The sequence below is a fragment of the Carassius gibelio genome, chromosome B19 (genome assembly GCF_023724105.1).
Source record: "Carassius gibelio isolate Cgi1373 ecotype wild population from Czech Republic chromosome B19, carGib1.2-hapl.c, whole genome shotgun sequence".
In the NCBI taxonomy this organism is placed as follows: Eukaryota; Metazoa; Chordata; class Actinopteri; order Cypriniformes; family Cyprinidae; genus Carassius; species Carassius gibelio.
In genome coordinates this window covers 26402940-26417357 of record NC_068414.1, presented here as the reverse complement: position 1 = coordinate 26417357, position 14418 = coordinate 26402940, and the positions used below count along the sequence as shown (strand labels likewise).

Genomic DNA, 14418 nt, shown 5'->3' with positions numbered 1-14418 from the left:
TCACAATTAGAGGTTTAAATAATGCAATGGCTCATGTTCAGTCCTAAGCAGGATTCCAATGAGCTTTCTAATGCATGTAATGATTAAGTGTAATTCAAATACCAACTGTGTTGTTCAAAATCTGACAGGCAATAATTTGCTCTATTATATTGTGCCATTTAATTGCCTGCTACCGACAACCTCTGACGTGCCATGAAGCAATGATTTACAATTACTCCAGCAGTAAAGATCAGGGGATGACAATATAATCATCTACACAGAGATCCCTTCTCATCTGCCACAACTAGTGAGGCAAGTAAAAATAGTTTGGAGCTTGTAGTTTTAACTCCACTCTATTTGAGGATTAGAAGATATTACGGCTGCGGAGGACGTTTAACAATAGCAGTTGTGTTAAGAGCTGGTTGCGACGGGATGAGGCGAGTCAAGATGTCGGTTTGCTGTCAGGGACAGGCCTCACGCGCCAACGGAGGGACATTATTGTTGGGGGTAAAGCGTTACTGATGTCGGAGTTTAATCTAAATGAGGAAACGCCAAGTGGAAGATCAAGCAACAGACTCTGTTTCCCCATCCATCCTCTTATGAACTCCGTAAGACTTTATTACCATATAAATGATAAAGGATAACGTAAAAAAAAAAAAAATTGCAATAATTGCACTTCCCTGTGTTGCTGTCTGATGTAAATGTCTCTAAAAGACAAAATAAGCAAATCGACGGCTTCCGACAAAGTTAAGTATCCTGGCCTAATTTGAGTGTGGAATTATGGAAAACAAGTTTACTCCATATTAAACCAATGTTTCACAGCATTTAAGGAGCTGATACATAATTTAGCGCTTACAAAAACGAGCACAGCATGTTGGGGAAGTGGGGGCAGGTGGGGGGGGTCCTCAAAGGGAAGGCAAGGCTGCTGAGTGCACTGCCTGTTTAAAAATGATGGAGGAGAACAGGGGATTCTCATTAAGTGGCTTCACTCCACCCCGAGCAGCAGACACTAGAGAGAATGCAGACAAAATCACAGGCTCGTGTTTCCCCATTAAATATGAAGGATTGTGCAATATGTGCAAGCAGGCAGTTTGCCGGGGTCAGCCGTCGCACTCTTTCTGCTGTTTCTGCAGGTCATGTCATGATGACCGACTTTACCCCACGTTCAATCAGTTCCCTGTGTTTTAGGAGATGGGGCAGGAAAATAATAACACGAGGCAGGGGGACTTTTAATGAGGACAAATTAGACTTGGGCAGTTGGAGAGCTGAGAGGGACGAGAAGTTTCATCACATGACCTACATGGAGAGAGTGTTTTTCAAACGTGGCGAACTCATTGACAAGACGATCAGCCTTGATTTCAACTTCGTTTCCAGTTGGAACAGAGCAAAACTACTGAGGTAAAGTGTTTCCGCCGCTTGCCAACAGCACTGAGCAGGGACATCACGTATCTAGACACCTAAATGTATTTATTCACTGTATTTAGTAAAAAAAAAAAAAAAAAAAAAAAAATTGCAATATCGTTTTCAAATTGAATTTTTTGGCAATGACTTTTAAACTAAAAGTTCACACAGGTATTCCAAAAAAAAATAAAAAATAAATCACATTACACTAAATACCTCTTGGTTTAAGAAATTCTTAAATAATGCAAAGACAATTATACATTATTAGTGTAAATTAAAGGTCTTTAAGGACTTTATCGTTTATGCACAATACAAAAAGCATTTTTTGAAAAATTCAGTTTTTTTCCATTCAGTTGGACTGGCAGTGGATCCCACTGACTTTCACTGAGTGAACAAAAAGATACTTTTCTTCAAAATTATTTTGTGTTTTACAGAAGAAGTAAGTAAGTAATTCTTCCAGTCACAGAAAACGTTAAACATACACATACAATCATTCGTGCTTTGACAAATCACTGATCCCGAATCAGTCGCCCATCTCTTAACCGCAGTGAACCGAAAGCTGAAACCGATCCCGAAGTGGGACGTCGAAGTGCAGCTCCGCGATCGCTCACCAGCACTACTTGACATGGCTTTTACTTTGATCTCCCCCGTCTCCCATTCACTGGCTTCCGACTTCACTGACTCCAATCTGACCCAGATAAAGACTCTGACCTTTCCGACCAACTCCATTACATGCATCTGTACCGGGTACAAGCTCTTAAACGACTGCGGTTTAAATGTGGCCATTACTGGAGCCGGTGTCTGCACAGATTTCATTGTCAGAGCCCGGCAAAGGGAAGATGGCCACACAAAATGACTCTTGACCTTCATTTACATTCGTTAATCAAATGTCACACAGAGTCTGCGTGTTATCAACGCGTCCGCGTCTATCTCCAGAGATGATTTGTGTTTTCAAACAGGTAAATAGAAGGGTCTGCTACTGCTACGTGACTAAAGGGTAATCGAGGAGTTGAATTCAATGGTGTTTTCACACTTTAGACTGATTCTGAAAGCAAGATGCAGGTGAGATGAGATTTATTCCGATCGTTCTGAGAAAAGCAAGATTGAATCTAATTATAAACCACACCGCTGGAACGAGAATCTAAAAAAAAGTCTTGAATAAAGTGACCAGTGCCATTTTGTCATATATAAATAACATAGAAGCTCACCAATGGATTCGTTCCAATAGAATAAGCATGTCGTGAACAGCACAGCTAATGACCCGAGTGGTACATTTTGCATTCTAATTCATTCAGCACCTAATTGTGAGTGGACACCACAGATAGCCGCCCTCTCTCTCCTCATCTCTCCCCAGACTGCAGAGAAGCCCAGCTCAGAAAGGTCAAAATGGCCGACATTAATCAGATCGCCATATCCACAACCCCTCCCCGCCATCGTTACTGTGCTAATCACTCTGGGTTTGGTTGCAGAGAGGTTTACTCCTAATTATTGTCATTAATAAATCAGACGAGTCAGGCTGTCGGGATGAAAGAGAGGCCGTCCCTGCCTGCCATCCATCAGAGAGGCAGAGTGCAGGAGAGTCCAGTCATTAAGAAGCCTTTGAGACACACGGCCACATTGGGGACTCAGCAGCTCAGACAATAACACGCCTAACTTTTTCATCAACCTGTGGCTTCCGCAACCAACCAGGAGACGACGGTCCCAGAAAATCATCAGTCACGTACAAAGGAGCGAGTTAAAATAAGACAAGGAATGTTGCAGAAAAGTAGGGTGCTGTGGGATTTTGGGAAAGCAACTGTCTGTGTACATAGAGACCGTGACAACCGAAAGTCTGAGACCACATTGAAAATTGGAAATAGGTTTTAGCATTTTGAAACCGTTTAAATGAAGTTCTGCCCAAATAAGTATATGGGATCACAAATCAGGCTGAATAACATGGGAAATTTCCATTTAAAAAAAAAAATAATAATAATTTATTTATTTATTTAGTTATTCACAGTACAAGCATTTTCATTGATGCTCTTATATATTTGGACCCCATTAAATACATACTAAGTGATTTAAATACATTTATTATTTTGTAGAATAACATAATGTATACGAAATAATGTTAAGAAATAATGTTACGTTCATGCTAGGCTGATATATCTCATGCAAAGATCAGAATGGATCTTAATGCATTTTAAATAATTTGATTTTTGAATAATTTGATTATACATGCATGCAAACACACACACACACACTAGATCAAAGGTTTGGGGTCACAATGAATTAAAAAAAGAAACACTTTTATTTAACAAAGATGTATTAAATTGATCAAAAGTGACGATAACGGCAAAAAATATATTTCAAATAAACAGTGTTCTTTTGAACTTTATATTCATCAAACAATCCTACAAAAATCTATTCCACATAAACACTAAGCAAGACAACAGTCTTCAACATTGATGATAATAATAATAAGACATGTTTCTTGAGAACCAAATCAGCATATTAAAATGATTTCTGAAGGATTGTGTATATTAGCATTTATTTATATATTAGCCAAATTTAAAATTCGGATGCAGTACGATCTTTTCAAATTATAGTGATGTAGATGTGTGTTTTAGTTACAGATGCCATCTAAATACATCAAATTTGAGTGCCTTATCCTCCGAATAGAAATATTCACTCAAAAGCCAGCAACCATCAATAAAAAAAAAAGTGTGCTCGTTCCAAAACACATGCAGACACACACGCTCACCCAGATACCACGCGTGTTGAGGACACCAGCTAAAACTTGGTTTATATCTGTGTGTGTGTGTGTGTGTGCTTGCCATGCCGCAGGGAGAGAGAGATGGAGAGAGATGTGGCATCGCGCTGCCATCACATCTCATCAAATTAAGGAAGTCCATTCCACTTAAACGAGTTCTGTGAATCTAAAATCGACCATTAATGCAGTGTCATGTTAAATTAATACTGTCATCTAAATTACTGGTATGAATCTTTCACATTTGAAATGAGACCAAGAATGACTTATTCATTCTCTGCTATCTCCTCTGATGTCATCCCCATTAAACATAACCAGGCGAGCTGTCTTGGCCTAATTGTATTAGAGTGTTAGGAGAGTGTTAGACTGTTCAGAAATCATCATTTAGTATGCTGATCAACGGCTTTAGAGAACTGAATAATATCTGAAATGAGTCGTGCTACGAGGCATGCTGCAACTGACAACACATGAGAGAGAGACATCAAGGAGAGATGCCGGACGGTATGTCCATATAAATTTGATACAGTGAAAAGAAGGAGCTCAAAAGTGAGGCGACTTCCTTAAGTGCTTACCATGTGTCGTGCCAATCTGACATCAGCGTGAAAGGAGCATGCGACCCGGTGCATGTGAAGTAAACACCGACACATGCCCTGGCTTCTTTCCAGCAGCAAGACGGGGCTTTATAGGCTGGAAATGTTTGACTTCACTGAAAGGAAAAGGGCAAACACTGCTGAAAACTTTTAAAGATTACGATTTTTTTATTAATGTGTAAGAGAGACAAGCTAATGTAATCTGGTAATGAGCCAGACCTCATAAAACTAGTGGAGCTCAACTCCCTCCTTCAGTTTTATGGAGGCTGGCTGCAGGTGAGACCGATCCTGATTTACTGTCTCTTCTTTTTCCGCACATCTCATGTTCGATAGACAAAAACGGTGGAGCATGGGTCTACAATGTTTGAGGTTTAACATGGGAAAATACAATGAAATTGGTTTGCATTATAAACAATACTTTGGTAAATGTACAAATGCTACATGATTGCTACTACCAGGGTTGTAAAAAAAACTGACAGGAAGTTACTAAAATAATATGTAAATCCTAATGTCAGGAATAGGAAATTTATGAATTGTAATTTAAAGAAATTCAGTATACTGTAGTAATGCATTCTGGGAAATGAAGTGTTTAGGCATTCTTATTAACTATACAACTACAATGATTTATTAGAATTAACTTAATTTGAATTACTTCTATAGTTGTCTGTCTGTCCTCAATGTTTTTTAAATGTTTATACCGAGCAAAAATTCTAAGTCTGTCTTGGCGCCATTGCCTTAAATTTCACTTAATTTTCATATGATTTCCTTACATTCAAATTCGAATTGGAATCCTGTTAGCTACATTCAAATTCAGAAACTGAATTATAGTTGAAAAGGCATTTACGGCTCAACTCTAAATAGACTATAAACACATATATTCATACAGCATTTGTCGTGTTTAAATGGCACATAAAATATGAATGATTTACCTCAAAAATGTTTGAGCGGATTTGAAGGATTTATCGTTATGTCAGCAGAAATCATCACTCAGAAGTTTGGAACAACCCCAAAGCCAAGGGTTTTTCCTGCTAAGCATAATATAAGACAAAATGCTACGACCACTACAGTGTTTGAACGAATAAATATCATTAACGGTTATACTAAGAACCAAGTGGTCTCGTGATATTCGCCACAACTGTTATAAACAAACTAATCTGAATATGACACGATACTGAAATATTCCTACCCTTTAGATATAATTTTGATATCCGTTCACTGACACTTTACATTTGGTTAAAACGAGATATTTTGACACTAGCTGTTAATTTATTTAAAATAATAAGCGCTTCAAATTTAAATGCACGCACAGCATGTATGGAACCTGGTTGTTAAACTGAAAACCGCATGCATTGAATCTGAAAATAACATGAGCATTTGTCGCCATCTAGTGGCAAAAATCAGAAAAAAATAACTATTTGACTGAAGAAATCCACAATGTATACTATTTATTGTGCCTGGGGGTAAATATAAACAAATACCTTGAACATAACTATGTTAGCTAACTTTTGTCTACTAAAAGGCGGCGAAAAAAGGTTGATGCTTCTACAAGCAAACAAATAGGGTACAAGCTTGCAACGACTGTTGATCCTTTTCTGCATTATTAAGCTCAACAATGCATTCCAACCTTGTCAAACATCAAACCAGCAATTCCTTTTCACGGCCAAATTTAGATCACAGACAGGACAACCTGTGTTTGCTGAGAGGTCTGATATTCTTGAACAAGACCTGATGAAATATGACTCTGCTCCTTACAGCGAGGCCTGGTAAACAGTTCCGTATTCAAATTCTCCTGCTCTGCAACTGACAGCCATTGCCACAGGCCAAGATCTCTCACAAAACCGATGTGCACTTCAACATGGTGTGTTCACAAAAAAGAAAAAAAAATGTCAGATGGACTGAAACTGTTCCGAACACTAGCAGAAGAGAGGGAGAGACGTAAAAAACATTCTTAAGGGCAGAGATAGGCTGTCTGGTCACATTTAGAGACTGGGTGTCATGGGAAAATAGCGCCACCAGACAAGTTTGTCCATTTGGATTCATCTACCTCGCCTGGCTGTGGCTGCACCGTTCCTGGGGCTATAACGGAGGAGGTACGGGATAAATGTGACCTACCGCTCATAGAGGGCAGAGCTGCCGGTGTGCTGTCTGTCAGTCGACCTGTGAGCATCACATCAGACATCAGCACGCACATAAACACGCAGCATTGTAAATAGAAGGATGAGTAAAGGACGTCATCTAACCAAAGTGTTTAGATTTGTTTCTCAGATGTGTATGAGTTTTTATATACTCAAACAAGAACTCAAGTGAGGTGGCCAGCTGCATAAAAATAAATTTTTCAATGATTTTAACTATAGATTGGTCCAGATATATATCTTGGATGTAGCTATTTTAAATTCAATGACTCATAAGTCATGTGAGGAAAAAAAAATAAAAACTATTTTTTAAATGTTTGATCAGTAAAAATAGTAATATTTTGAATATTACAATTGACAATAAATATTTTGTAGCATTATAAATGTCTCTGCTGTCACTGTTGATACAATTTATTTATACAGTATTACTATTTATATATAAATATATAAATAGTATATACTATACACACACACTATTTTAATCCAGCAAGGTTGCATTAATTTGATCAAAAGTGACAGCAGAGAAATATATAATGCTACAAAAGACTTATTTTAAACTGTCATAATATTGTGTGATATTCTTTACTGTTCCTTGCTCCCTAAAAAAATCTGCTAATTTGTGACATTGACTATGTATACTTTTGTTGGAACAGAACAAAATATATTTGGCACATTCTCAAATCATTAAAAGCCCAATCAAAATGAACAGAAGCTGAAAGTGAAAAATCATTTTCGAGGGTTTGTTTAAAAAAAAAAAAAGACCAGTATAAATACTCACAGACCAGTATGGTTTTCATTTTCCAACCAATTCTATACAAATTAATGAAGTCTACATTTAGTGAATGACAGTAAAAACAAACATCAAAATGTAATAAGTTTAATTTTAAGGAGATAATCTGCATTTTATTATAGGAGTGCATTTGTTATATGTAAACAGATTACACCAGATAACAGATTGTTACAGTATATTCCATATTAAAGGGACAGTTCACTCAAAAGTAATTCCTCTGAGATAACTCCATCTGAAATTGGATGTTAAGACACTGGGAGACAGACTAGTGCTACAGCAGGGCAAGGTATATATATAGAAGACTGAAATGACAATGTATGCTTATTTGGTCTAAACTGTATTCATCACCAGTCCTCTCAAAACACTTTCTTGATGGATCCTTATAGAGAGAACTGAAACGAAATAGAGAGATGGGTGGAAATACATATTGTGCCCTGAAAATGACTTTATACTGAGAAATCTAGCAGCAAAGAGCGATTGTTGTTTTTACATGACACAAATGATACTGCATTGGCATCCATACTGTCACAATTTACCACCATTTCCTCAATTTATGCCATCCTTGGCAGGTCGTACCCTTATTCAAGCATTTCATTCACATCTTCAGACAATTAAAAATACACCAGTCTAGTCACGTTGAATCAGACGTTCCGGTTAGCTGAGCTGAGATACTTCATAGAAGTAAGCTCCCAACATCTTGGTGCCCTGAACATAGTTGGATCTGTCAAGGCAAAAAATTTAAAACATGCCCATTAATATTTTCAAGCTCATCTATCCGATAAGAAGGTCTTATAAATAAGATTGTCCTATGAGAGCAATGATTACCAGCTATCATATGCATTTGCAGTTTCGCAGCCATCCCTAAATAACAAGACATAGCTATGCGTAAAACATTACCTGTTGAGTTTCTCGTTTTGTGAGTGAGCCCCGTCGTCAGAAGAACCGACAGGCAGCAGCATGACATTCTGACCGGTTGCTTCTTGGAAGGTTAGAGTCACCGGGATACTTCCTCCCTCACGGGTCAGATCAGGCTCCACGCCAAATACTAACATCAGGGAAAGATCCAGAATTACATGAAACCACAAATGAATTGTGTTTAGAGGGAATGAGAAGGAAAGAGGTCACACTGATGCTTTGACAAGACAGACTCATCAAGGAAAAATCAGTCAAAAGTAAAATATGTCATTCTGTATTTCGTTAGACGACAGGTTTATGAATGTTTCTCATTACACTGCGGTGTAAACGAGCTCTCTGTTAGAGAGAAGAGAGCAAAGCTGGTATCAGTGTATCGATGCTGTGAGAAAAGAGTATTAAAACCCTTATTATAGATATTTCAGAACTGATAAGTTTTCAAACGTTATATGCAGTATATCAATTAATAGTTGCTTTTTTTTTTAAAAAAAGAAAAAAAGATCATGCCTAATAGGAAGTAAAAATGAAACCATAATAGATTAAAATTGATTTTACATCACACTTCTGTATGTGAACTTCTGGTATTTCATGTGAATGTAGACTGGAATTACACTCTTATATCTACAGTCATACCATAAGTTGAGTCTTACCAGTCTTCATGGCCTTTCTGCCAGCCATGTAGTGAGGATGGTTAAAGTCAGACACCCAGGCCTTGGCTCCATGACCCATGTACACTTTCAGTTTGTTGGGAGTTTGCAATTCTGCAAACTTCTTCTCCACATGGGTAATTACCTATAAGAGAAGCCGCACATGTGAGCAAAAGCACGTCTGTAGCACAACTGTCATGTCTGTAAGGTATGTAGATGATCGTTGAGATTAGATAAGATAAAAACCTGTTTCTCCACCACTTTGGGATCCATATCAGGCACCAGGCGGATAGAGAACTTGCCAATGACCTTGCGGGGAATGACAGTTTTTGCTCCTGCCTCAGAGAAAGCTCCCTCTATGCCATGCAAAGAAAGGGATGGGTATCTCCAACGATGCATCAGAATTTGCTCCTGCATAATAAACCAATATATTATCTGGCTTTATATACATATAACAGAGCATAAAACATGAATTTATATAAATGTCGGCAGCATTATTAAAAATGCCAATTTTTTAAACATGTTTGTTTATAAAAAAAATAAAATAAAAAAAAGATCATTATTGCAATAGCTTAGAATAAATTTAATTAAATAAATTAAAACCCCTATTTGAGTCAGTTTATTTTACTAACATTGATATTAATTTTGTTGTTATTTTGAATGACATTTTATTTTTATTTTTTTATTTTTTTATTTTTTTTAATTTGAGTTCATTTAATTTTTTTGTGCGTTTCAAAACATTTAAGCTTTAGTATTTAGCTTAAGTTATTTTGGTACTTTAGTATTTTAGTACTAATTGAAGCTAAATTAAAATGGGAAATATATGGGATATACATACACATATACATATATAATGTGAAAAGATGGGGTCTACCTTTGTGTCATGCAGCAGTTTGCCTGCTCCAACATCTTTGGCGTATTCTTCCATGTCAAACTCAATCTTTTCGTAGAGCTTCTTCTCTTCATCAGTCAGTTTAGCCACATGGTCGTTTATCCCTGGTATTCCAATTTTCCCCTTGTTATCCACCAAAGAGCCTAAAAATTTCAAAGCAATAATGGTACATAAACACAAATCCTTTAAAATGGTTCATCATTGCGAGTTGAGCTAATCAACAGGAAATCATTGACAACTGCTCTAAACTTAGAGGTAGCTTAAGAAGGTCAACAAGAGAGATTTCCCAGTGTAATCAAACACAACCAAGGAAATCCCTGTCATACATTTTTATGACCAACCTACTGACCCTCTTTCTACCTAAGGAACATGTAGACATCGGTCTCACCCATCAGAACTATGAGGTCAGTCATGGCCTCATGAACGGATCCTCCAAAGACGCCAGAGTGAAGATCTTTATCACAGCACTCCACCTGGAAACAGAAGACTGGCTCTTGTTAATCAGATCTTACATTAAAGAAAGTTTAAGTAACATTACATGATTTGAACATCTTTTTTTTTTTTTTTTTTATAACCACTATATGCATAATGTTAGTATATTCACACGTGAAGTCAAGAGTTTAACTTGAAATACTACTGCTACAAATCTCAGGTTTCTTTTGACATTAAAGTCACAAAATAGCTCCTACCTCAACAAAGAAGTAGCAGATTCCTCTCAGGCCGTAGGTAATGCAGGGCTTGGTCTTCCCCAGCCAGTAGTTGTCAGAAATGCAGACGTAGTCCACATCCTTAAAGAAAGTGTCTTTGCGAGAGAAAACCAGCTCGTCCAATCCTTCTGATCCAGACTCCTCCATTCCCTCAAAGCAGAACTTTATATTGATGGGCAGTTCCTGTGATCAAGTACATTTCGTTTTTAGTGCAAAATTCCATTAAACGAAAGGCTTCAAATAAAAGACTTTACATAGTGTTTTTTTCAGTCAATATAAATATATAGATCAGTTCCTATAAATGTGAAAACATTTTATTATTCTAAAACTTGTCATAAAGGATAAGTGTTCTATTAGTATTTGTCATGCATCATAAAAACACTGCATAACATTACAATTAAGCTTACGTTTAATTAAATTAGCTTGACAAAAGACTTTTTAAATGATGATCAAAGATCATAACACAACCTTTGCACTGTTCTGCTGTCTGCAAACAGGGTGCTTTAAGAGCAGTGAGCGCTCAATCAGGTGATAATGATTGAGAAACTGAGGTAAATCGCTTGATAAGGGGAGGACTGTATGCGATGCAAATTGATTTTCAGCACAGTGATATGCAGTGTTGGCCTCAGTTGTTCCTCAGTTTCAGTCACACTAGGTGCACATATAACTGCAATATTTAATTTACATTCTGTATTGTTTAAATGTAAAGTTACTTTAACCAGATTAAGTAATGCAGGCAGTGCTAAACATCTTGATATGGTTGTACTGTTTGAAATACTTGAGGACTTTGCACTAGTGTTACAGGCTTAATAAGTAAGCAGACAGTATCATTGGGAAGAAAGTACAGTGTTTGCACCTGTCCAATCTTCTGATAGGCCTCAATGATGTTGAACCAGGCTAACACAGGGCCTTTATCATCCGTAGATCCACGTCCGTACATTTTACCTAAATGAGCCACAGTCAAATAAAATGTCATAAACTGTAATGATTATAAAGCATTTCTATCTACCAATCTCAATTCAGTAAGCATTTTACAGTACATATCAAAGTGCATATGAAGCCCTCACAGATGCATGGTCTTGGTATTAATTTAACAAAAACTATAGCTTTATTGCAGATGTAATAGATTACTAGTGAATTACTACAAACACAAAAAAGGCCATTTTAGAGAATCTTGAAATTTGAACCTAGTAGTGAAATTTTGTCAGAAAAAGAAAAGAAAATAGATTAAGGGGGTTAAATTTGACCGATCTGAATGTGCTACATAAAACAAGAAATATTAACAGTTTTAAGGATGTTCAAATCAAAAATTAATACTTCGGTTTCCTTACGAAGAATATACATTTGTCCCAGCTTTAAAAAAAAAAAAAAAAACCCTATGGAATCAGCTGACAGGTCACAAGGCTATCCTCAAGCGTCAGATCTGTCTCAGCAAAAAGAGACAATAGGATTTGTCTTGAAATCTCTTTGGGCTGGAGGGACACAAATGTAACATGCTGAGTCAGTGAGATTTCTTCCTTTTTTGTGTCAATAGCCACACGCTTGCAGGGCAAAAAAAAAAAACCTTTCAAAAAATGCTAGTGGTGACTAATTTTAGCCAAATCAAATGTTAAATATTATCTGGAGGGAACACTGCTTGCTGTATTCCACAAAAGGCAAATCAATTGGAAAACCTTATTTCGTATTAACCGGTTTCTTCCATACACTCAAAGCCTTCATTAATAAATTGACGCTAGCATCAGTCTCCTCAACCCCAAGAGAACGCTACTGTACACCTTATTTAAAAAAACAATGACTTGTGTGCGCACACTCATACCATCTCTTTCCACCAGAGTGAAGGGCGGTGAGTCCCAGCCATCCTCAATGTTGGCTGGCTGCACATCCAAGTGCCCATAAATGCACACAGTCTTCTTGCCTGGGTCTGAGCCAAGTCTACCCAAAATTATTGGAGGAAGAGGGATCTCTTCACCACATGGCAACTAAATTACATCAAGAAAAAGGCGATGCATTAAATATTTTAAATCATATCTGTGTATCACCTTTTTACATTTTTGTATTATCTCAAGACATAGGAGCCAACTCTTCACAAGTTCTCAGAAAAACAATAGCATATTTGGAACAACATTGGAAAATGATGAAATATTGGGTGGAACCACCAATTAAGGCATATAACCTTTCACTTTCGCCTGATCCTTAGTTTGGCAGATTTAAAAGCATAACTACACAACTGCAATCCTGTAGGGCATGTGACACACGCAGTCACACGGTCAACCACAAAAATGACAAGCAGGAAGCAGCGTTTGATGTTTGAGCTAAAGGCTGTGATCACTAAAAATTCCAAAGCCTGACATCAAAAGAAAAAGAAAATCTAATTCCATGACCAGAGATTTTTGAAGAAAAATGAAAAATGAAAAATGAAACACCTTCTGCATGCCGATGTCAACCAACTCCACAGTTCCCCCCAGTCTCTCAATGTCTTTGGCTGCCATCTCCATCATCTTCTTGATTTCTCCTCGTTTGTCTGGCCAGGCAGACACACTCTGTACAGCAACCCACTGAGCCAGGCGCTTCAGACACAAGGTGTTCACATTTCAATTAGAAAACTTATTCATGTCATCAAATGTTTTGAATAACACACATGAAAATATATAAATAAATATAGAACTTTTAAAAAAAAAATCTAAACTTATCTTAGCTAAAAGTATACACGTTTTCCAAGTTTTGGCTATTTGATATAATACAATATAACGTTAGTAAAGAAAATCTCAGTACCTCAACATACTCGTCCTGGTGCTCGTCGACGTATTTGAAGAGAGTTGAAAGATAAGACATTGCTGCACAGTGATCCAATCACTCAGTGACAGAAGAACTGACCTAAAAGAAAGGAAAATCGACATGTGATGAAAGTTTTTTTCTTCCAGAAAGGAAAATAAACTCCTCCCAACTCTGTAATTGCTGACAAACCAAAGTCATATTCCACACAGAAGAGCTGAGAGACGTTGCGCAATACAGCTATATTACAGGATACGATGTAACATTGCCTGTCTTTTGACAATATCGATCTAAACCATCGTTTTGACTTTATAATTGATAATAATAAAAAATATTTCGCTAACTAATAAAGCTCCTAACTTACATTCGTTCACCGAAATTCATGAAATATAGCTTGCTATGGCTAACAACTGCATACTTACTAAGCAAAAACAGTTTAAGTTCTTGAAGTTAACTAAAATTTAACTGCTCTGTATCTCTTTATAACAGTGGTGTGTGAAGAACGCCACCAAAGCAGCATCTCATGCGTTCAGACAAGTGTAATGGCTTTCAAAATAAAGGTCCGAGTGAGGTAGGGGCTTTACTGTACACATTTAAGCAGCACGTTAAATATATGAATGTCACTGCATTAGACAATAATAAATTAAACCAAGAGGTATTTCTCACTTTTATTTTTTTATTATGAAGAAAAAATGGCCATTGGTTGACATCAACTCAACAATTAAATGTTTCCATTAAAAATGACATTTGATGCAGTTTATTTTAATTAAATTCAGATATGGACTGCAATTAATTCTGCATTTATGTATTGGGAGAATCTGACAAGGTAGTGGCATTTTGACAAGTT

The 14418-nt window shown here is 37.0% G+C and overlaps 1 protein-coding gene and 1 long non-coding RNA gene across 4 annotated transcripts in view; both read right to left on the bottom strand.

Moving 5' to 3' along the window:
• Positions 1-5752, bottom strand: part of LOC127979764 (uncharacterized) — a 39718-nt gene extending 33966 nt beyond the window's left edge. For both annotated transcript variants that reach the window (XR_008158867.1, XR_008158866.1), the window contains exons 1-3: positions 5649-5752; positions 4939-5074; positions 4702-4835 (exon numbers count right to left, since the gene is read on the bottom strand). This is a non-coding gene — a long non-coding RNA (uncharacterized LOC127979764). The remainder of the gene's footprint in view (positions 1-4701; positions 4836-4938; positions 5075-5648) is intronic.
• Positions 5753-7723: 1971 nt separating this feature from the next.
• On the bottom strand, positions 7724-14095 carry LOC127979408 (cytosolic non-specific dipeptidase-like). 2 transcript variants are annotated; one of them, XM_052584838.1, is made up of 12 exons: positions 13994-14095; positions 13572-13673; positions 13223-13366; positions 12616-12778; positions 11656-11744; positions 10782-10982; positions 10481-10565; positions 10075-10235; positions 9447-9611; positions 9204-9345; positions 8539-8686; positions 7724-8362 (listed from the first exon to the last, which is right to left on the bottom strand). In XM_052584838.1, the coding sequence occupies exons 2-12, from the start codon at positions 13629-13631 to the stop codon at positions 8296-8298; spliced, it is 1425 nt and encodes a 474-aa protein (XP_052440798.1). In that variant the 5' UTR covers positions 13632-13673; positions 13994-14095; the 3' UTR covers positions 7724-8295. The 2 variants fall into 2 exon arrangements, with proteins under 2 accessions (XP_052440798.1, XP_052440797.1); XM_052584837.1 differs by lacking the exon at positions 13994-14095 and having other exon boundaries at positions 13572-13723.
• Between the last annotated feature and the right edge of the window lie 323 nt (positions 14096-14418).